Here is a 23,286-nt window from a genome sequence, read left to right on the forward strand (position 1 = left end):
ACTCGCTGCCGGGACTACTAGTTATTGTCACAACCCTGGAGGAGACACTACAAATTGTATTTTGCTTCATCATTACATCACCGGAGACTGACCCACAGATTACCAGCTCAAAGTCAGCAAGTAGGATCTGATAAATTGAACCAGTCAACACTCAATATAAGAACATGGTCGATCGAATTCTCCGCTTCATCCTAGAATCGTGCAATGTAGATCTGACACAACAGCTCGACCCTGCTACAGAGAAGACAGTTATAATCAATGTATGTCTTCGATATTCAGATTGAGTCATGTGTGTTTGAAAGATTCTTGTGTTTATTGGCAACTGTCTCCCACCTTCCCGATATTATTGTGTTGTAGCCTGACTATCATTGTGACAATTATGTTACAACCTGGTCTACTTGAGGGTGAGACACCTCGATGCGACCACAGAGAAGACAGTTCACAGCCTTGCTGCCACAGAGACAATTTTGACACCTGGCCTGACTGAAAGTAGACATCCCGATTATTTTTATCGAATTTCCCTCTTCCTCGGTCCACCAATTCTCATGAGCGAAGAAGTAAACAGCGTCAATATTTCCACATTTCATGCCGGTGTAACATCTGTGGTTGTTCCCCATGTTTCAGTGTTTCCAAACAATAGGCAGCTAGAGAGAGTCCCATGACTTTTCAATAGGGGGGATACACAGAAAAACTCGTCAATCTATTTTTGAGCGTTCCCAAACAATGAGGGGAAACACTCAAAAACAGAAACACTCAAAAACATTACACCGGGACTACTAGTTAATATTGCCCTCACTAAGGGGCGGCAGCATAGACAATTGACTTGCAACGCACCTGCTACGTAAGTGGGGTTAAACCATGGATGTAATGCCGAGAGAATTTGCACAGTATATAAGGGTCTCGTTAGGTAGCATATTGATAAGATAAGCCGCATGATTAAACCAGGTTCATACTTGCTTAGACATGATGAATGACGGATCTGCGGTAGTTGGTTTGGGGTTCCAGCTGTAAATCGTCCCCCGCCCTAAAAACGGGCGATATATTTAATTTTTATTAATTGCCTAGTTCCATTTTCTTAGCTCAGGTGGCAGCACCAGAGAAGATGAGTGTCGTACAGCTATATCAGCTTTGAGGACGAACCGGCGTGTCCTTCAGAAATGACTTCTGTCAATAAGACACTAATACTGAATTGGGTCATAACTTAAGTACGTTTGCATCTCATCAAACAGGGGGGGGGGGGGGCAACGCTGCTGGGGGTCTTGATCTTGAACATCAGAGCAGTTTATCTGTCTAATTGACCAAATTATGTCTGTAAGTCACACACTCTCCGAAGACAGTCACAACCCTGGAGGAGACACTACAAATTGTATTTTGCTTCATCATTACATACATCACCGGAGACTGACCCACAGATTACCAGCTCAAAGTCAGCAAGTAGGATCTGATATATTGAACCAGTCAACACTCAATATAAGAACATGGTCCATCGAATTCTCCGTCTCATCCTAGAATCGTGCAACGTAGATCTGACACAACAGCTCGACCCTGCTACGGAGAAGACAGTTATAATCAATGCATGTCTTCGATATTCAGATATCTTGTGTGTTTGAAAGATTCCTGTGTTTATTGGAAACTGTCTCCCACCTTCCCAATATTATTGTGTTGAAGCCTGACTATCATTGTGACAATTATGTTACAACCTGGTCTACCTGAGGGTGAGACAACTCGACGTGACCACAGAGAAGACAGTTCACAGCCTTGCTGCCACAGAGACAATGTTGACACCTGGCCTGACTGAAAGTAGACATCCCGATTATTTTTATCGTTTCTATTTGAGCTAGAAGGTTCTAAACTTGTGAGGACATAATGTCTCTATTCTATGCCAAAAATTTGTCCCGCTCGGACTTGAAATATGTGGCGGTCTTGAAAATTAAGCAAAGTCGGATTGAAATCAAATTTAATGTGATTGTATATCTATGTACTCTCTACAACGTCCCGGATTTTCAGTCAAATCCATTGACCAATATGGCCGCCAGGCGGCCATCTTGAAAATTAAACAAAGTCCTATTACTCCGAAACTAATGATCGGATTGCAACCAAACTTCATGTTATTATGTATCTATGTACTCTTATCAATATCCCTAATTCTCAGTCAAATCCCATGACAAATATGGCCGCCAGGCCGCCATCTTGAAAATCCAACGAAGTCCTATTACACCTATACTGTTGTACACTCTTCAATAACCCTGAAATTTAGTCAAATTTGTAACCAAAATGCTATAGTCAGATGGTACCGGTTATTTTCTTTTGTGCCATTGAGCCAAGAAGAATAATATTATTCAATGGAATCAAAACTGGTGAAACTAATCAGAAACTGTTCAACACTCAATATAAGAACATGGTCCATCGAATTCTCCGTCTCATCCTAGAATCGTGCAATGTAGATCTGACACAACAGCTCGACCCTGCTACAGAGAAGACAGTTATAATCAATGTATGTCTTCGATATTCAGATTGAGTCATGTGTGTTTAAAAGATTCTTGTGTTTATTGGCAACCGTCTCCCACATTCCCGATATTATTGTGTTGTAGCCTGACTATCATTGTGACAATTATGTTACAACCTGGTCTACCTGAGGGTGAGACACCTCGACGCGACCACAGAGAAGACAGTTCACAGCCTTGTTGCCAAAAACTGGTGAAACTAGTCAGAAGCTGTTCTCCCCATATCCACGGCAAATGACATGCATTACATTACCCGAGGTGAGCACATGGTCCCTGGACCATTTCATCTTATGTCCTCAGAAATAAAGGTGAAACGACTGAATCAAAAAGGATTTTTTATTTGAATCTATATCAACATAACATAGTCTAATATCTCTATGGGAATCTACAGAGGGTGTTATTATAAATGTATATAATGGATAAAATACAGTGCCACCTGGTGGCCTTAAATGTAACTCTTCAAACTGTTTGAATGGTTTGAATGGTCAAAACTGTGAAGAAGCATGAACACATTATAATGGTGGAGCCCCTTGTGACCTTAGGCACTTCACTTTACTTCCACAGCTCCATTCATGAATGCATGGTAAAGCCATGGCAAGCAAAATGGCCAATCCAAGGAACAAACCATCAGTAGCTGTGAATAATATCTGGCTGCAGAGAGTGTCACTTGGCCCATCATCACAACTTGCCTGTTTCCCGATGAGTACCTCTTGCAGTGGAATGACCAAACTCTGCCGAGTTATAGGGTCAACCTCTCTTGATTACGAAGCCATAACGACTGACATGATGTTGGAAACATCAAAGGCTGACCCCATAAGTCAGCCATCTTATCCTTCCACAACATGCTTCACCGCTTGGGGCGCTAATCAGAAAAGAGGCGAATTGGCACCCACCCATAATGGCATGGGAACTGCTTGTTACCTTTGTAGATTTTGTTTCAATCAATTTGTTCAACTCTGATACTAGTTCACTGACTTGAATTAGAACACTCTCTCAGTGAATTTGATTGACAGTCTCAAAATGTATGTTTGGAAAAAACCCACTTCAACAAACAATGAAAATCATTGTTCTAACAGCATGTGACATAACCCTACTTATCATTATTCTCAATTAATTACCCCTTAGTCATTTGTCATTCAGCAGTAAAATGTTAAGTACCAGTACATTAATTATCAAAGCAGTGTCAACCCAGGTATTTTAACCAAGAATACAGACTTTCCAGTAGGCCTAACATTCTCTCGTTTCTAGAAACTAAGACGAAAATGTATGCTAAATTTGGCAGTTTTATATATACAATGTACAATCAATGTAAACAACTCCTCCTCATCAAAATCTATTAATTTCGCACAAAAGCACAATTTCATTTCAAAAGTAATCCATGCATACACTTTTAGCTCAAAATTTTGAATGCTTCATCTGGTATTAGCCAAACAAAAATTTAACAAAGATAACTCTCTTCCAACAATATATGGTTGGAGCCCACTTACATTTTTGAAAGTTAACTGTAAGCAAGTTACCCCCTGACCCCGACCCCCAGAAATGCCATACATTTGGCATCTTTGACTCACCAAGCATAGGCCTACTGAGCCTTTTTGTGTGTTCTACTGCCCCTCCCCCCAACGTCAAGTCAAGTCTTGCAGCAGGTGTATTTGGAAAGGTGATGTCTAAGTCTTAATCTTTTCAGGTAAAATGAAATGAAATGTTATAAAAAGAACCTCAAACAAGGAAAATGCATGCAAACCTAATCTCATTTAACATGATATGTATGTACAACATAAAATATCCTTAAGCACTCATTATGGACAAAATCAACAATTAAAACTTGGACCACATGGACTTTCTTTCATGCTCTACTATAATACAGACAAAACTGGTTCCCAGACAAGGCTAGTCCATGGCCAGGTAACACATTGATGCAAGCTGAAATGTCATATATCTGCGACTCAAATGAGTTTTAGAGTATTACCATTTGAGTCAAGTCATACGTGTAGGACTACAGCTATACATGTGTACTTGGTGAAAAGAACCATAATCATTCATTTACTTGGAAAAGTAAACCAACGTCATGATGTACTTAGTATCAGGATGTCTCACAATGTGGATCAAGATTCAAACCAATTTTCCAAAAATCTATTACACCCCTTAAGAATACATAATGAACTTACCAACAAAAGGCAATGAAATTAAATGGAAGAGTTCATTACAAATGCAAAGTTGTGACAGGTTGATAACCCTCTCAATTAAAATGAGCATCTCAAAATGTTAAAAACCTAATCTAAGTAACCAACAAAGTCCTTATCTACTCTATATTTAAAATTAACCTAAAAGGCAAGAATTCCCTTCTATACCCCCATATCAAAATAGCTGATTCAAAATCAGAGGCTTTTTAATAGCTGGGGCATCATTATTATGCTCAATCCACGCAAATGATATATTTCAGTCAGTAACTGAAAATCGTCAAGTATTATGCAACTTGTAAATTTCTTACAAATATGAACTGCTATAGCAGAAAAATCTATACCAAACATGTAAAAAAACGGCACACAAATTCAATGAGCTTCCACTGAGATTCAGAGTGCATGCACAACAAACTCTTTTTGTATCACTGTAGGCCCTAGAAAGGCCTGTTCCACTGGCACATTTTCCCACTACAGTGGCAGTCCAAAGGGTCCGTCGGAAGCAACAAGCAGCAGGAAACATCACTTATAGAATCAGACCTCTATGACATATTTTCAAAGATAGGATATGCAATAAGATAATATCTAGGACGACATATTTTCTGGAGAAAGCACAATAAAAAAGTACTTGGTTTCTTAAAGTCAAATCCACAACACAGGATTCAATCGATTCAATCCTCGAAAGCCAAAGCTTAGAGGACGGTCGAATTATATCTATGCTTCATGTAAGTAGATATCATGGACAGATACTAGCTGAAAGACACATGATAGAAAACAACCCCCTCAGTGAACACTATTGCCCTCAAATTAAGCTTCAACATTTCACCAACAACCCTATCTTTAGTCTCCGAGACCCCCGACGACATTGCGTCTTAAACCCAGCACATATGATATGAAATTATCAATAAACTCTACAGTAAACAAACAAATTATATGAACTGTCTTCCTGCACATTCTAAATCTAATGGTAATATTTGAGATTTATCTGTCGTCTGCCATATTCAAACAAATTCAGACACCTGCGAGTTCTCTCAGTACAGCACTTTTGTCATTCAAAACCTTGATTCTTAGCACAGAAATGTAAATATGACGATGCATTAAAATAAAAGTATCTAAAAACACATTTTGTACAGCACCATGACATGTCTTATGTCACCATTATGAATTATGCTCAGTCTCCATTCTTTGTTTTGAGGGAAGACTTCATTTCTGAAATGAGATTCGTGGCATAGTTTGGGATGAAACTCAACCACACATAAATGCTTCAGTTGAAGATGCCACACTGTACTTGGGAAGGCCAAGTGGGCCTACCAAGCCAAGATGCAAAAATGATATCGATGACTGCTGTATTATTGTGCTCCAAAAATGACACACCTAATATACACCTTGTTTCAGAATTGAAAGCTTTCAGTGTTATCATAATTGCTTGAAATGTTCAGAACAATATCTATCAGGCATCGAGTTTAATATTCCTGTTTCATCTTTGGATTTGGCATTATGAATTTGCTCTCCTCTGCCAACTGTGTCAAAACGGAGTTCATGTCGTTCACAACCATATTTGATGTTGAAAGCATTGACGCCTGGGAACCAGGTTTCATATCGCACGGCGTGCCCCGGTACGATTTCTGGCTCATGGAAGAAGGACTCATCAGTTGGAGGCCATCAGGTGTCAAGGGGGCCAGGTTCTCCAGCAGACGATCCATGGACCCTGCACTCATGTTTGATAGAGCACTCGCACTCTCCATACGCATATCTGACGGCGTCTGCACGAACTGACCTTGACTTTGGCCGGCCACTGAACAGCTGTACTCGGGGTTCACATACTGTCCATACTGCTGCTGTGGAAACGACTGTGATCCTTGAGGGACGTACACTCCATTCTGATTGGCTCCAGAAGATGGTATATTCTGATTGAAATTCTTTGAATTTTTATCAGTTGTGCTGGTGACTTGGTTACAGCCCGGCGACATTTGCATTCCGTTGAAATATGGCGGACAGCTACCATTCTGATTGGTTAAGCCATTCTGGTCCTGGTTCACCATATTTGGCATGTTGATTTGAACATTCTGCGGTTGTTGTCCGCCCATATTCTGCTGAGCATACGGCGGCATAGGCATTGGTCGATTAAATGGTGGCGGCTGTGGCACAACAAACTGATTGGTCATTTCATTTTGCGGTTTCATTTTTGATGCGTTTTGATTGGCTAGCTGCTGGCGTATCTGATTTCGCGAAACTGTCTTTGCATTCGGTGGAATCTGTGATTGGCTAATGTGCGGAACCTGCACCTGTGGACTGTCACAGTTGTGCTTATGATTTTCGAATTCCTGATTTGGCGGCAGTGGTTGGCAGTTCATTTGTTGTTGTTGATACGGTGGATAGCATGGCTGCATGGGGCCTGGCGGTGGCGGTGGCGGCATACACTGATTCGGTGGCCTGTCACGCTGACCATTAGTATTAGCTGCCATGTTGGCCATACACTGTTGCTGCCCATTCTGCATTCCACATGATTGCTGCATGGTCATCCCAATATTCTCCTGCTGCCCACAGTTTATGGCACATGGTTGCTGCCCGAAGCAGATGTTTGGCGCACACTGCCCATTCACGGGCATATTGCCACACTGTTGCATGTGAGGCGCCTGCCCGAAATTGGGATGGTTATTGCCCTGAGGATACCCGAAGTTTTGCTGGTAACCATAGTTACCATCAGCGGCCATATTGGATTGTCTTGACACATCCATTACTGTCCCGCCAGACATGGTTCCTGCTGGTGGTGTCACCTGGTTGGCAACGCTTGCACTACAGTTCGGTATGTTCATTTGCGGGTTGCTATTTTGCGAAAACTGACCATTGGGACTGAGCTGAGGATTATTCGTGCCTATTTGGTCGTTTGGACTCAACTGCTGAGTACTTGGATTCATGCCAAAGTTTGTAGCCTGACCTTGACCTTGCTGCATCTGTCCACAGTTGCCATGGTTACCAGGACTACATGTGCTATCAACATTATTAATCATCGGCGATGGCATGTTTGTATCGATAATTGTGTTTCTCTCGTTAAGGAAGTTGCGCATATCGTCCGGGATTAGCAACTCGTCCGAATCCTCCAAAAGCTTCTCTTCAACTTCCTCTTCGTTGCACGTTTCCATGGGAACATTATCACTGAAATATTGCGATCCAAAATCACCGCCCTCGTCCTGTGTATAGTTTGTCGCGATGCTGCTCTGCGAGGAGCGAAGATTAGCATTACTGCTCAAGCGGCTATGAAGACTCTTCATAGATGACGGCACGGGTAGAGGGCGCACTGTGTTCAAACTATTAAAGCGTTTCTGTAGTTGTCGTAAAGCTGAGAAATTTGGATCAATTGAGCGCACAGGATCGCTAGCACGCCTGTACTCGTTGTTTGGGACCTCGTGTGGGAGGGGAGTTCGTGATGGCGTACACGACCGCCATCCCTCATTCTCCCTCCGCGGGTTCATGTTCATGAATCGAGACATACACTCGTTTGGTTGTCCGTTTATGTGATTAATATTCGACGATTGTGATTGGACGAATAAATTCGTATTGCTGCCAAGATTTGTCTTCTGCATCTGAGATGCCATTCTGTTCACTTGTTCATTCGACATTCCGTACCCAGGCAAATTTCCCGTAATGTCATACTCGTACGGCGAATTCGTTATACTCAGCCGTGCTGAGATTTGCGACACATCGCTCGATCTGCGGCTGGAGAATTGACTTGTGAATGGCGGATAGGGACTTGCTTCAGATCGCACGCTACTCAGGTATGAGCTAATCGTACTCGTGTTGCTCTCCCGTCGTCCTCCTTGGTAACCTTCCCCGGTTGCCGGCAAGTCTTGAGAATTCAACCCTGAAATGTCCGAGATAATTATCAGTGAAGAGAACATACTAAGAGCATGACAACAACTGCTACCAGTGATCTGAACAGAAGCACACCTTAGCAGCTCATACTGCACTCATTTGAGCCTGTCCCAGAAGGAAACAGGTTGTACCCACTTTGACATGGGGGCTGCAATTGGCCAACCTAACCAGTTCACCATTGTGCCCCATGATAAACAAGTGGACAGTCATACCTGAAAGTTCTGATATCCGCTTCTGGTTGAGCGCCCCCTGGCGAATCTGCGTAATCTTCTGGTTCAGCTCCGTGAACGATTGCTGTTTGTTACATTTTGACTTGTTTTCACCTGAAAGAGAAAAGGGAAGGTTAAAGTATTGGCCCAATACCTTGGTGAGACCAGCTCATGTTTACTTATACCCCTCATCTGTTAGATCCTGAAACACAAAGTATGGTCTCGACCAGCATTGCTACTTGGCCAGCACAACAGGGGACAACCACGTCACGCCCAAAGGTCACAATAGTCAACTCGTTATTCAACTTACTTTTAATGGACGGTAGCTGCGGAAGATTCTGGCCGATATTCATATTGTTTGAATATTTACTCTTCATGTTGGCCTTGGTCCGGTTCGTGTTGATACGATTGGCTCTTCGCACGGCTAGGTTACCTTCCAGAATCTGAAACAAACACAAGTTGAGAAAGACATTCTTTAATGTTACAGTAACCAATGAAAGACCAAGTAGCCTCAGTTTCTATTTGACAGATTCTGTATGTTCTCCTTGATTCATTCGATCTGGTCATTGACGTAAAGTGACTGCCCAAGGTTACAAGTAACAGTGTCTCCGCCTTCTATCACACCACAATGCCGAACTATTATTCTGGTCCCCCTCAACCTCTACATGTAGATCATGCAAGCATCCCTTTGAGGACTAGTGATGTAAACTACAAACAGATTGTTCGAATCCACAGTGTATTCTTCCTAACAATTTCTCTTACCTCATCATCCAAAGGTTCTGGTATCTCGATATCGTCCTCAAGCTCATGTGCACTGACGAGGCCACCACTGTTTATGTGATCGTCTGACAAGGGACTGTCGCCATTCATGTTAATCTCCACGCCGCTGTCGTTGTGGTGCATCTGCTGCGGCTGTGTCGACCGCACAGAACCAGAATTATCCTGGAGTAAGATGAGAAGACGTTATTGAGGTGTCGTGATGAGGCAAACTCAGGATCAATTCAACAAATAGATTACGGTACATCATGCTCCTTCAGGCGTCCCTGAGTTATGTTTACAGACAAGGCACTCCCTCACAATAGCAGCAACATGACATAGGTTTGAAGAATAAACTTACCTGTGAGCTCCTGCGGTCACTGGCACCAATCTGCATCGCCGTGACGACCAAACACTCCTCCATCTTTTTACTATTCTCCTCTTCCTTGACCTTCTTTTCATCCTTGAGGATTGAAACAAAACAAAGTTTTAATTTTTTCAACAACTTTAACGATGCAAATTAGTCCAACTTGTTACCAAACTAAACTGCATCAACTTCCTCATGATATTGTTGTGACTACGGAGAAAAGATTGACCAAGCATTGGAATCACTTACCTGATCCTGTGAGGGATCTTTACTATTGTTGTTGTTGTTGTGGGGTTCTCCTCCCTTATGTTTCTTGTTTGCGTAAAACTCCGGCCCGTGGACAGTCTTCACGTGTTTCCGCAGTGAGCTGGGGTCCGTGTAACGCTTAGTGCAACCAGGTGCTTTGCAGATATAAGGTTTCTGGAAGGGCATATTGAAATTATTTCAAAACTTCTCCATACATTATTAGCAGTTGAAGACCAGTGATTCCCGAACCTAATGAAATAGACATCATCAAATTAATGTCTTATGAATACTCACCGCATTAGAATGTGTCCTGTTCTGATGCTTGGCCCGGTCCGACGCGTTGCTGAATGCCTTGGTGCATCCTGGGAACTCGCACATATATGGCTTCTCGCCAGTATGTGACCGAAGATGCGTCTTCAAGTTCTCAAGGCGCGAGTACGCTTTATTGCATCCCTCAAACTGAAATAAGACGAGGGTAAGTCAGACATGGACAAACATCCTGATTGATAAGCAAGTGTTTTTCAAGGTGAAACTGTTATGACTGTCTTGCTTCCCAGGGACTAATCTCAAATTGAATCCAACTCGAGTCACACACTTTATAGGCAACCGAAATTTGGTTACCAACTGAATTTCTAACCAAATGAAGGAGTGGGTCAGAAACAGCCGGGCTAATGCTGACAGACCAAATACTTACAGTGCATTTATGTGGTTTCTCTCCTGTATGCCGTCTCATATGCACCACTAACATATACTGCGCTTTAAACGGCTTCTCTTCCCGGCTGCACAAGTCCCATCGACAAACAAAACTCTTCTTATTCGCTGCTATATGGTCCAGGTTTATATGCTGGAAAGGTAAAACAATCACGTCAAGACTTGCAAGGGCCTGGTCTTAGTCAATCAGCTTACAGAGAGAGAGAGTGCTTGGGCAAAATATCACAACCAACCTCAACAATGAACCTCATCTGTGGACAACGCATTGCAATGTACATTGAAACCACATATGGCCTGTAACTTACCCTGACCAACTCATCCTGTGTCTCATACTCTTTATTGCACTCCTTCCAATGGCAGTTCGTCTCGATAAAGTCTGGCTCACCCTCCACTGGGATCCGGCCAAAATCATACTTAGAATCAGGCGACGGCAAGCTCGCTGTACCAGGCGAATCTATAAGGTATAAAAGATGCATTACTCTGAAGCAGAAAGGAGATGTTTAGTCTTCATTATAGCAGATTATTTGGTGCTGGTTTTATCTTTGCATAGGACTTTAGGCCAAAGAGCCTCGTACCCTTTGGATATTGTTTCTATTTAAGTCACACTTTTTACAACAATTTCGGTCAAGAGACAACAGGCGCTTACCTCTCTATCCAAATGAAAGCAAAGGAGGAAGATAATGAATGAACTGACATGCAATGGTAGCAACATTAAAATGAAGTGAGCCATTCGAGTTGAGAGCACTTGGGTACCGTAGGAAGGAAACTGCGCAGCCCAGAGGGAATGTACACTGTCGAAGAGAATCACTCTCTCTATCACATGAGCATACGGGGACCAACTGGGAATTTAACTCAGGAGCTCAGAGTTGACATGCGCAGATGTTTCCATTGAGCCACTTTGACAGCCCATTTGGCTTGGGTCATTTGCTTTGCACTGGCATTGGCACAAAGTAGACACCTCAGACCAAGATTTCATCAAGTCTGAGATAAACTCACCCTGAAACATGTCCATCGTGTCGGGTTCTTTCTTGATCTTTGTGCGTTTGGAGTCAATCGTCTGCTCGACAGTGCTGCTCACAACACTACTGCACGCATCCTTCGCTGTCGTCGATGGCAGCTGAAATATCATCAAACAAACTGTATTTCTTCATATCAGATTGGTTTTTAGTTCTCAGTAACAGTCAATATCTTTTTGATAGCCGGTTTGAAATTAAGTTTATTACGGTCTGACAAGTTTGAGCTGGCCATTTGATCACTAACCTGTAAATCACTTTTTTCATATTTGATATTCGGCGTCTGTAATAATGTCTCTCTCGTGTGTTGCTGCCCGTGCATTGGCTGTTGCCTAGGTAACATAGCAGGATGCATCATGGGATGGAACCATGGTGACCCTGGAATGCTGCCGTGGCGTAGTAGCGGGTTTGGTGGGAGCGGCTGATGGGCCGGGCTGGCGGTACCGAGGGAGGCTGCAACAAAAGCAAATGTGAATTAATACCTCATTGCACTCAAGTTGTCCAGTGGGGGCGTTCCCAACTGACATGAACTGTGTTACGCTTTCCTTATATTGTAGCCACAAGTCGGAGTGGCAGGCTGCATAAGACCATCACCGCTTTTTAGCCTGACCAAAGCTGGCCAGAGCTCTCAAATCTCCTTCTTTAGGTGATACTGAGGAGTCATTAATAACATAACTTCTACTGGTACCGTTTATTTACCTGCAGACAAATGACCGTAGGAGCCACTTGCAGCACTTGAGCTTCTTGATTGGACGAAAGGAGTGAGTTGCAGCGATCCTTCAGAGCTTCGTGTGAGACTCTGAATATCAAGGTAGTCCGATATTGGTGAGTGAGACAATGCCCTCTTTCTGCTGCGGCCGAACAACGACGGATGGGGGCTGGTCAGACGAGAACCTGAAAGACAGTCATGATGAGGAGTCAATGTTTTGAACCCAAGGATGGGTGGGGGCTGGTTAGACGAGAACCTAAAAGACAGTCATGATGAGGAGTCAATGTTTTGAACCCAAGGATGGGTGGGGGCTGGTCAGCTGAGAACCTGAAGGACAGTAATGTGAATGTGGAGCTGTCCCAAGACTCCAGCTCATGTGCTTCAGACCTGCTCCCAATGAACAATAGTAAGGAATACTGGCCAAGGCACACTACTCTGACCACAAAGCTCTACGGCTCTGTGGTGGAACTCTCTAGGACAGCCGAATTCGTTACTGACCGACTGTTTAGCATGCATCTCAAAGATTTCGAACACAGAAAAAGGAGAAGACCCTTCTCCTCTTGTGAGGACAGCACTTACTCTCTACTGATCCAGGCAATGTGATGCTTCCACTTCCTGGCGTCGGTGGCACATCATACATGCTCCGCTGACTCAGACTCTGCGTCGACGCAAACTCTCCCGCTGCCGCTAGGTTACTGGGGACGAGGTGTGATGGAATGCCTGCAAGCAAAGGACCGATTATTCAAACTTTTGACTTTGACAGACGAATCCCAGCGCACCACAAACATTTGAGCGTCACTCGTACAAGATCTGAATTCCAAGCCTTAGCTTCCTCACATACCTGCAAAGCTGGCAGGGCTGTATCCTCTTGTCGCCAGAGGTGACTGCAGCACCGTCCTCCGATACTGCTCCCACTGGAGGCGGGAGGCGAGCGCGTCACTTGCTGTGCGGCCCTGGAGGCCAAGGAGGGAAACGTCTGAGTGGGCCGGACTTAACGACAGCCTGGAATAGAATCGGGTAATGATGTACAGATGCGTTGGAGTGGCCAACTGTAATAGCAATCACGGATTAGGGTGTGATGAAACAGCATTCTGGCCCTTTCTTCCATCAGGGGTGCGAGCATTTGAACATTTTTTAGTACCCTAATGCCCATCACCACACTGAACTATACATATCATGTCAGAAGATTATCATAAATGACGTTGCATCACATCAACACTGTAGATGCCCCAGGACTTTGCCACAGACTATAGGCCAGCAGGCTCATCTAAAAGATGGGCAGGGGTGTGGATGGATGAGACTACAGCTGTAATCATACCCAGGGAAGGCAGAAGTAGACAGTGATCAGTTGGGGAGGGGGGGGGGGGGTTGATCACACACTCTTGGTAGATGTAGGAGGAAACCTACACTGCCAGTGTTATACTTACCCAGGGTAGGGCTGATGAAGAGACATGTGTGATGGTGGCCAGTGGTACCGGCCCTCATGAGTGTGGGCATTGATGGGCAGTGGTGTGTTGACAGAATATGGCAGATAAGACAGTGGCAAGCCTGTAATGATAAAACAAACAGATCTTAAGTGTCCGTCCATGAATAGAAAGTGATAAGGTGGGGGCCAACGGATTTGACTGAAACTTTTACCATTGGTTAAGTTTTGGGACAGGATTATTACATGAACTGAGTCACCTGAACTGCACACATCCAATATTTTCATACGCAGCCAACCTTGGTGTAATTGTCAAGTGCGAATTGGCTCAAGGAGATTAAGAAGATGAGTTGTTGGTTATCGGCGCACAAATTATCAAGGAGATACCAAAGGTTTCTCGAAGTTTTAGTTCATAAATAAACTTACCAAAATGTGGATCCACTAGCCCATTCCTCGGATCATAATACGGCGATAAGCTTGGGTAGTGTAGAGGATGTCTTATGCTGTCAATAGGTGGAGGTAGTGGTGTAGGCCCCACGCCCCGATCTTGTGTCTCCGGCCGATCAGCCTGGGTGGTACTTGGCTCCTCTGCCCCCGGGCTGCGGGCAGGGTCCGCGGTTTTTGTCTTGATCGGACCTTCTGTAAAGATAAAACAAAGATAATGTATAGTAAATTTTATCAAATATTTTTTCCCTCGAAACTGCGATGTATGAATAAGATGTTATTCCCGCCTTAAGTTTTTACTGGGCCGTTCAAAACTCTTGCATTTTATTAATGTGTCTCCTTTAACACACAACAACATCAAATAAACTTCAACAATGTAGGTCAAACGTTGCCCTCACACTAGTAATTGAAACTTCAATATTTAAGGTTAATATTTCCCCACAGCTTCCCATTAAGATCCAATTACCCTTAGTCTCAGCGGGACAGATACCCTCCGACCTACAGAGATAACCTTCAACCCATTTTCATACATCTATGATAACATCGTACAGTACAGAACACCACTTGATGCTGTGCATACTTGGAAATGTCTCATTCGAAATGAGGCATAAAGGAATTTGAAAATTCCATGGAACTTTATCAAAGTCTGGAGCCATGTTTTGCCTAGATCGGAAGCAAGACTGGGTCAGATAGGACTCGGGTTGGTGATGGGGGGGACCGAAACCTGGGGGCTGTGGGCCAGGACTGGAGGTTCAAGTATTGATATTTTGAGACGGAGGGTATCAGCAAATATTTTAAGAGCAGAGCTCAACAACAATCAAAATAATTATTAGCATCTTTTTGTGGGATCCAGGAAAAATAGTTTGTTTGGAGATGGCCCCTTCTAGCTCTTGTTACTGCAAATGTTTTGTTTTATATTTGGTTGTTCCTCAGAACTTAATACAGGCAGACAGCAAAATCACTGAGCAAAACAATCAAACAGCAAGACTGCTATGGCACATGTAGCTATAGGACACGCTGGGTGCAGTAAAAATGAGATTGAAACACCTTTCCGTACAGCTGGGTGTCTTCACCATTGATATCAGGCAGCTGGGATGAGTAATACAGCCGGATCGGGTGCTGTGGTAGAACAAGGAAAGTTGGATAGATCTGATGATGGTCTGAACACACACTAAACACGAGTCTGTTATATGTTTACGCCATTTTCAACATCCCCAGCACTACCACCAAGAGCGCTGAATGAAAGGTTTTCAAGATCTCGGTTAAGTTACTTTAATTTCCTGCTTAGAGAATGTGCACATCGGTGTTCAATTCATTTTTTGTGGCTCAGGTAAATGTAAATTGATGTTGCCATAGTACAGCATTGCAGTACAAATGTTGAGCACAAAAGGGATGTTAGTTTTGATTGTAACTGTACAAAATGTTTATGACTAAGGAGGTCAAGTTAACAGCAAAATATATTAGACCTGGCCTGGCTGACATAGGCCTCTGTGTTGACAAGTTGCAGACAATTATAAGCTTTGTTTTTACTAAAATAAACATCTATTACAAAGCGTTTGTCTGGATGTTTTTATCTGTACTGCTGATACTGGTATGGAAGAGTCTGTTGGCAGTTTAAGGGGCCATCTCAGCCGCCATTTTGCATCCAGCATCATTTTTTGAGGTATTGTATTGTATCGAGGAGACTAAACACTCGCCCATTATTGTGTGCCTTGTCAAACTGTTTCAAAGATAGCCTGTTATCTGGAGCTGAGCTTTCTCAGGTCTTTTCGAGTGACTTTAGGGGGGCCTATCAGAAATCGGTCGATTTCTCAGACCTTTTTACTGATAGCAGTGGGAGCTGAGTACTAAAGGTGTTGAACACCAGTAGTGATATGACGATCAGAGATAGAGGGATGATTATACAAGCTATGACGGGCCATTTTCGTTGCCAGCAATTGCGATGCTTATTGCCCGAAGGCAACACCCTCTCCACAAGTCACGAAGGTGTTCACCTGTTCCTCCTCAACCTGACTCAGGAGTATTTCGGACCATGGCATCACCACTACTTCTAAACTCCTCCAAAAGCAAGTATGATCATGATGATTAGCCTTATCTGCTGATCAGTTTCACGTTGAAAAACATACAGAGAGGTATCAATGATGGCCACACACGCTCGTAAATGTTTTACAGCCATCATGAAACAATACCGGAAGTAAAAACAACACGAAAGGGACCAATGAAACGTCAGATACACTGGAATACGCCTTTAGCTTACCAGGTGTTTTACAGGGCTCTTGAAGTCGAAGCATGAATATAACAAATCCAGTATCGACTGGACAAGTTTTGAAGTGTATCAATACGCCTGGACCACACAAGTTGATACAGCGCCCGATTGTTTATTTTACACAGGAGAAGCTTTGAGTTTGAACTTGGAGCCTGTGGAGCCAACAGTAAGGTGATAGGTTTTGAGATGTAGGCCATGACACACTCAATACACTCAAAATAGTGGGGGTGTATTCAGTAATGGAGCATGCTTTATGAAAATGTCAATGTCTTCTTTGACTTCTTATGTTTCCGACTTTGTTCTTGACTGCCTGTATACCAATGTTTTTTCACCTTGTTATCACCTGGTTCAGCAGTGTATGGGTCATACAAATGCGCTAGAAATCATTTTTAATTGTTCTGATATGTCTAACCAACAGACTGCATGGTGACACAAATTTATATCATACACTGTGTAAAGAATGAATTCTTGATTAATGCAAGGCACAGAGTTTTGAAGAATGGAAAAGTCAAGTTTGATTTCTCATGTAGGGTTTTTCTATGAACAGGTCCTAGCTCAAAGTGCTTCCTCATCGCAGAATCTTCCAGGGAAGAATGTTCTGGACTTCTATTCAGGCATCAATCAACCTTCAAAATCTAACTTGAAAGTGGAAGGGATTTGAACCAACGACCCTTCGGTTCAGTCCTCTAATCAGGGGTTCTTTCGTTTTTCATTCATCAAGAAATGCTCTTACTAATGCGCTATCGGAGCGAGGGGGGGGCCCCGGGGCCCAGGGGGTAGCAAGTAGAGGAAGAGTACAAGCAACAACCTGTTATCCTCCATAAACACGCAGGTAATTTACGTCATTTTTATAACCAAATCCCTCACAATACAGTTTCCATTATACACCAACATAGTTTGATATTTTAAGAAAACACCGGGAGTAGGTTAGAAACACAGATTGAAAAGGCGGCCTGAATGTGCGGAAGGACCATACTATCTGTCATTGGATGAAGCTTCCGGGGTTTGATTCAACTCAAAAGCACATCATATTGTAGGAATTCCACAGATTCATTGTCATCATTTCACACCAACTGAACAAGAGCGCTGTATAAATCTGAAGTTATTTCTACACCCAATCTACATGCAAGTCAAGTCAACCTACACTGAATTAAAGAAATAGCGCGTTCCACTATAAAATAGCTGTCCCTTGTCCAGGACAATTTCAAGATTTTGGCCGAAGATGATTTCAGATGACGGATCGGTATAACCTAAATTTTGATACAATGCGGCCACACCTGTTTTCTCTGGTGATGAAAGAAACGAAAAAATTTCCACGAAAAAAAAGAATTGATCTTTTGTTGCAACTGGACACGTGAATGCTTCTTTTTCTTCTTCTTCTGTCTGATACTGGTCATCGTCCTCTCAATTCTGCACCAGTCACGAAGGTGGCGGTATAACAAGTCCATCCAGCAAATCCCACTGCATCATGCCACACATCCACCACTAATTAGAGTAAGGTGAGCTCTTACATAACCTTGTAAACATTGCTCAGATGTAACAGAGATGCAACAATTTATATCAGATCAGTTATTGGTATGGATCAGCGCAAGTAATCATCAATTGATCAGATGTCTAACACAGATGGTTAGCTTCTAAATAGATGTAATTTGTAGTATTCAATCAACAGGGATGTAATGATTCATATAGAATCAATTGACTTATGATAATGGTGCAGACAGCCAGGAGTAATATTTGATAGACCAGACGTTGAGTTTGTTTGGTGCAAACTGACGGTTCAACATTACAAGCAAGCAGAGGGCTCGAGGCTACAACAAAACCAGATTGCTTGAAGAAATAATTCGCTTGTGATATCGAAACATCGCTAACCTGCCAGAAAACCAGATGTTATTCCGCAAATTATATATACTGCCAACACTGTGATGAGATGCGGAACACCAACCCTAAATATTTTCAAACTAAACAGAAAGGTGTTCCAGCAATTGGTAGGTCAAGGTCGGGAGTAAGACAAAGGTGCATGTACGTTATACCATTGTGGCTTTCGGCCAGCGTTACTTGGCACATACACCATACTCCAACTGTAAAACCCAGCTCATGGGCCACCAAGCACAGCTTCGGCCCCTACTTCAGCCCTACTTTTAGAGAAATTTTGCTCAGAATCTGGCAAATTACGACTCAGAAGTGTAGCACTAGTTTGATGCAGAAGAGACATGAGGTATGCAGCTTCCCCATACACTGTTTCTCAAACCTGGAATGTGACGTTTCTATATTGAGATTTTCAAAATACCTCCATATTGTCGCTGGGGATGAGAGAGATGGTATCACTGTATAACCTGGCCCGAGGGCCACTCAGCAGCCTTCAGTTAACACAACTACTGTCCCTGAAGTTCAAAGGCATGAGAGGACGCAATAGAAAGGGCAGGAAAGGTAAACTTTTCAGACCCGGTACCCGCATCATGGGGCCTGGAGGTGTGATCATCTCATCTCTGGAGCTGGTGAACAAGGGTTACGGCAAACTTTGCCTCACTACTAATATTTTGGGGGTTACAGTATAAGTAGAGGTGTACCTTACTGCATAACCACCAAAATTTTAAAAAAAGGTTTCCAGACCAAATTCGCAATTGTGTGTGCCAGTAAAGGGTGACCTTTTGAGACCCATGCTCTCATTGACCCTGGGGATTACCGGGCATGGGACCCTTCAGCCTGGGGAGCTGGACCAATCCTATTATGGTGTGGTCCCAGCCTAATTCAAATTCCGCATCATATACACAGCCTGCATGGTGAACATCAGTCCAGGGTGCAGCTAGTGCAAGCACTCCGAATCAGGACTCAAGTTACATTTATCCATCAAAAATGGAAAACAAAAATAAACAGCGGTAGAGGTGAATAACAATCAAATGTGGTCATGATCTGGGAAACTCAGTTTCAATCAACATCAAGTGTACCAACAAAGGATCAAAATTGATGACTTAGTGTGATAATACTCTAGTACCAGCGATGTAAGACCTCTTCTGAATATCCTAGTTCAAGCTAGGTGGCTCTATGCAGCCATTCAGCATGTTCAATTTCGATAGGTATCAAGTTAGCACACTAAGTTGTCCAATGGTCACCACAGCCTGTATTTTGATGAGTACGGGGGGGGGGGGGAGGGGGTAGTAGTTATTGACCAGTCTTAGAACGGTGAATCTAGAGTATATACAATACAAATGAAAGTGTATTAGCTAGGCCTATTGCTCCTTTTTTATATTGTTTACTTTTCTCTGTCATTGATGTCAATTGATGGTAACCTTGACAAGACAAACATGAATTTGTTGATCCAGCAATCCTTCGTGGCAAGTATTGGTCCTACTTCTCCATGCAGGGAAAGTTAACTAATGTGTTGGTGCAGATTTTCAGAGAGAAGGTACAATCTCGAACTGAGGGGCATTATGTTCATCTCAATGGATTTAATTGGCAAATGAATGCATAGATGGATGCAAAATCAGAAAATGGCTATCCAATTTTCAAAATTCAAATTTCAACAGAAAGATTTGGATGGATATTTTGTATCCATAGGCTTACCAGGATCCTTCTGTGAGACTTGACAACTCATTACTATACCCATGTACATGTTAAGTCATGGTTCACCTTTGTTAACCCTTACAAATCTTGGCTGAAAAAGACTTTGCATAATGATATTAGCACACAAAAACATCAACAGATCTTACCTAAAACTTCTCCCACAGCCAGTATTCCAAATTATTTGAAATCTAAGAAATTATTCCACGCAATGAATGATTAGGCTATATCCGAAATTGAAAACACAGATACCGACACCGAGAATGAATTGAGTTTTGTCATATCCCGATTTCTTAATCCAAGTTTAGCTGTCCTTAGTATTTAGTTAAGAAACTTTCCAAATTTCTTATAAATTTTTCCTGTCTTTTAGAACCCAACTGGTTTAGATGCCCCTCATTGTAACAGACACATGCTCATTATCCAAAATCCATTGAAACAGTTGCATTTACTTCATTAACATTGTCATTATGAGAGGAATTAGGCCTAAAGGCCCATTTTATATCCAAAATATGTGACTTGCGTCTCCCAAAAATATGTTTAAGACATCTTGATAGAAGATCTTGCCAACCAAACGATGGCCAAACAAAAATATCCTTTTCCTTTTTAAACTGAAACTACCAAATTTGTCAAGATGCTGTAGCATACTTCACGACTTTGGAAATTTGTCAAGTCTTCTGAAGAAATGGCAAGAAAGTACACAAATTCACTTGTTGTGTTCAAATACTCAATCGATACTCCAGTTATTCAACGAAACAACCTCATATTCCAGCCCCGACACAAGTTTTACACATCTCAAGACTTTGGCAAATATGCTGAGTAATCCAACAAAAAGTCAACAAATCGAAGAAAACTGCACATATTGACGAGTTGTCCCCAAATACTCCATGTTATATTCCGACATGATTCCACAAGATGTACAGTATGTTCTAAATGTTTCCTCACTCGCTTGAAACTGATCTTTCTCGTCTGACAGTAGCCGAGCAACTCCTGGGTGGTCTGCACGTTCTCCAATCTCCACTTCACTAGTTTCTATACAGCCCACCGACCCCATGGTTGCAAATCTATAGGGCACCGGAATGCCACTTTTCAACAAGACAGGCATATTGTCTGGGTAGGATTCGCGTATTGTGGCCAGCGGATCCCCGCATTGTTGCGATAGTTGCTACAAAAGCTTGCCACATTGTCACCATTCATAGAGAGGAGATCATTGAAAAGCTCCGGACATATTTATCCAACTGGTTTTACCGATTTCTAAGTCTTGAGATGTACCTGCTTGTGTGTGTTGATTGACGTTTATGATTTTCATTCATGCGCACTATGACTTGAGTAGTTGTTTAGCAATTTTTCAGAATGTCTGATTATGCTGAGATTTATTTTATTCAAAGTGTCATAAAATGTTTGAGATGAAGATGCAAGGGCAATTCATTTCAATTCAAGCCCACTGGGTGACACATTCAGCAGTTCTGCAATGTTCAATCCAAGATGGACATTCTAGATATCGGACTGGGCCAAAATTAGGCAACTTCCCAGCCCTCACCAGGGGCATAATAACAACTCCCAAGAGTAGAGCGAACACTGAAGAAGAAAGAAGGGGTCACTGCATTGAACCAGTTTGAAGTTAGAAGTTAATTATCATCCTCAATCAGTGAAAAGAAGTCACAATACTGACAGTTGTAATGGCCTCATGAACCCTCCTTTATGCTAACCCTTCAGTTCATCAGAAAATTGACCATTGTGCTTATTTTTAGCCCCTTACTCATCATGGAACCCTTTGAAGTGAGGCAGTGACCCAAGCTGGACCAGTGTGGCAGGGTGAGGTTTTCATCCACCCCTAGCCCAGTGTCTCAGTCTTCATGTCCCAGCATTTGCTCTGGCCCAGAGGACTTTCCAATCTTGGGCTTTAGCAAGATTTGTTGCCTGCCACTACAGTTGGATACCCATTCAAAGGCTCCATCTTCAGCATTTAGAAAAGGAGGTATTTTGATGACCCTGGCCTAGGCACCAGGTACAACGAAGCCCAATCATCCTCAACAGTTTACAGCATGCACTGGACATATGACGACAACTTCAGATACGCCCTCCTCGGATCCTATAAACGAAAGTGACGACTTCAATATTGAAATGTCCAATGACAACATATTTGACACATTTTAGTTAGTATTGTTCATGTTCCTGGAAAGGCAGGACTGGAATCTGAGAGGTTGGCAACAACTAAACATTGTCATTGAGAAATCAGCCAACTATGAACTTTCATCTTGGAAAGTACACCATTGCACCACACTGGCATACATGTAGTCAATCAACTTTTACTTCGAAGTGAAAATTTATCTCTCCGACTCTCTGTTAGAACTACAGATGTCACTACTAGTAGCTAACAGAACATTTTCTGCAACTTCAAAAGAGTTTTTAACAAATCTGATACCGCTCTAATGGTTTTATACCAAAGAGAAATGGCTATTCAATATATCTTCTAAACTTGGCAAAACCTCTTGGGGTTGTAGGAATTTCGGAACCAGATATCAAAATGCCCAAAAGGCTTGGCTGTGGGGCATAGCAACATTTTTCAAGTTTCAGATCTTCGATAAAATATCATCCAAAATGGTATTGAATATCAAATATTATGAATTGGACACTGCGACCACTTTAACAGAACCATTTTGAAAGAGGAATTCTGGAGATGAGGGACAATTTCAATAACACTCAATTTTTAGAACATCATGCAGAGATCTGCAAAAAATGGCCAAATTCCAGGACTCATTAAGATCTCCTCTCACACAGGGGAACCTCACATTATAGAAGTGCTCTATAATTTAAACGAAATGAGATTGAGCGTTTCGTTACATTGCTAGAATGGTCATTAGGACTAATGAAGAAGGCTAGACATGTTAAATATTTCAACTCCTTGATATTTTCGCAGAATAGTGAACATGTCGAAGAACTTCATTTCCTTATTATCTTTATCAAGAGTTCTCAGATGGGTCTTGTCATTCTCTTACAAGGCCTGATCCCAGCGCCAGGCAGTGCTGACAT

General features: G+C 42.5%; 1 protein-coding gene across 1 annotated transcript in view; it reads right to left on the reverse strand.

The window, feature by feature from the left end:
- Window positions 1-2,826: 2,826 nt before the first annotated feature.
- LOC135497987 (zinc finger protein GLI4-like) overlaps window positions 2,827-23,286 on the reverse strand; it is a 35,605-nt gene continuing 15,145 nt past the window's right edge. Inside the window, exons 3-18 of the mRNA XM_064788095.1 lie at window positions 14,415-14,627; window positions 13,993-14,113; window positions 13,407-13,567; window positions 13,145-13,285; window positions 12,556-12,750; window positions 12,104-12,309; window positions 11,840-11,960; window positions 11,149-11,297; window positions 10,827-10,976; window positions 10,427-10,591; window positions 10,136-10,306; window positions 9,881-9,982; window positions 9,526-9,705; window positions 9,074-9,206; window positions 8,767-8,877; window positions 2,827-8,543 (exon numbers count right to left, since the gene is read on the reverse strand). Coding sequence (XP_064644165.1) covers window positions 6,145-8,543; window positions 8,767-8,877; window positions 9,074-9,206; window positions 9,526-9,705; window positions 9,881-9,982; window positions 10,136-10,306; window positions 10,427-10,591; window positions 10,827-10,976; window positions 11,149-11,297; window positions 11,840-11,960; window positions 12,104-12,309; window positions 12,556-12,750; window positions 13,145-13,285; window positions 13,407-13,567; window positions 13,993-14,113; window positions 14,415-14,627 — 4,718 coding nt within the window. The 3' untranslated portion in view covers window positions 2,827-6,144. The remainder of the gene's footprint in view (window positions 8,544-8,766; window positions 8,878-9,073; window positions 9,207-9,525; window positions 9,706-9,880; window positions 9,983-10,135; window positions 10,307-10,426; window positions 10,592-10,826; window positions 10,977-11,148; window positions 11,298-11,839; window positions 11,961-12,103; window positions 12,310-12,555; window positions 12,751-13,144; window positions 13,286-13,406; window positions 13,568-13,992; window positions 14,114-14,414; window positions 14,628-23,286) is intronic.

Source organism: Lineus longissimus, chromosome 13 (genome assembly GCF_910592395.1).
Source record: "Lineus longissimus chromosome 13, tnLinLong1.2, whole genome shotgun sequence".
Lineage (NCBI taxonomy): Eukaryota > Metazoa > Nemertea > Pilidiophora > Heteronemertea > Lineidae > Lineus > Lineus longissimus.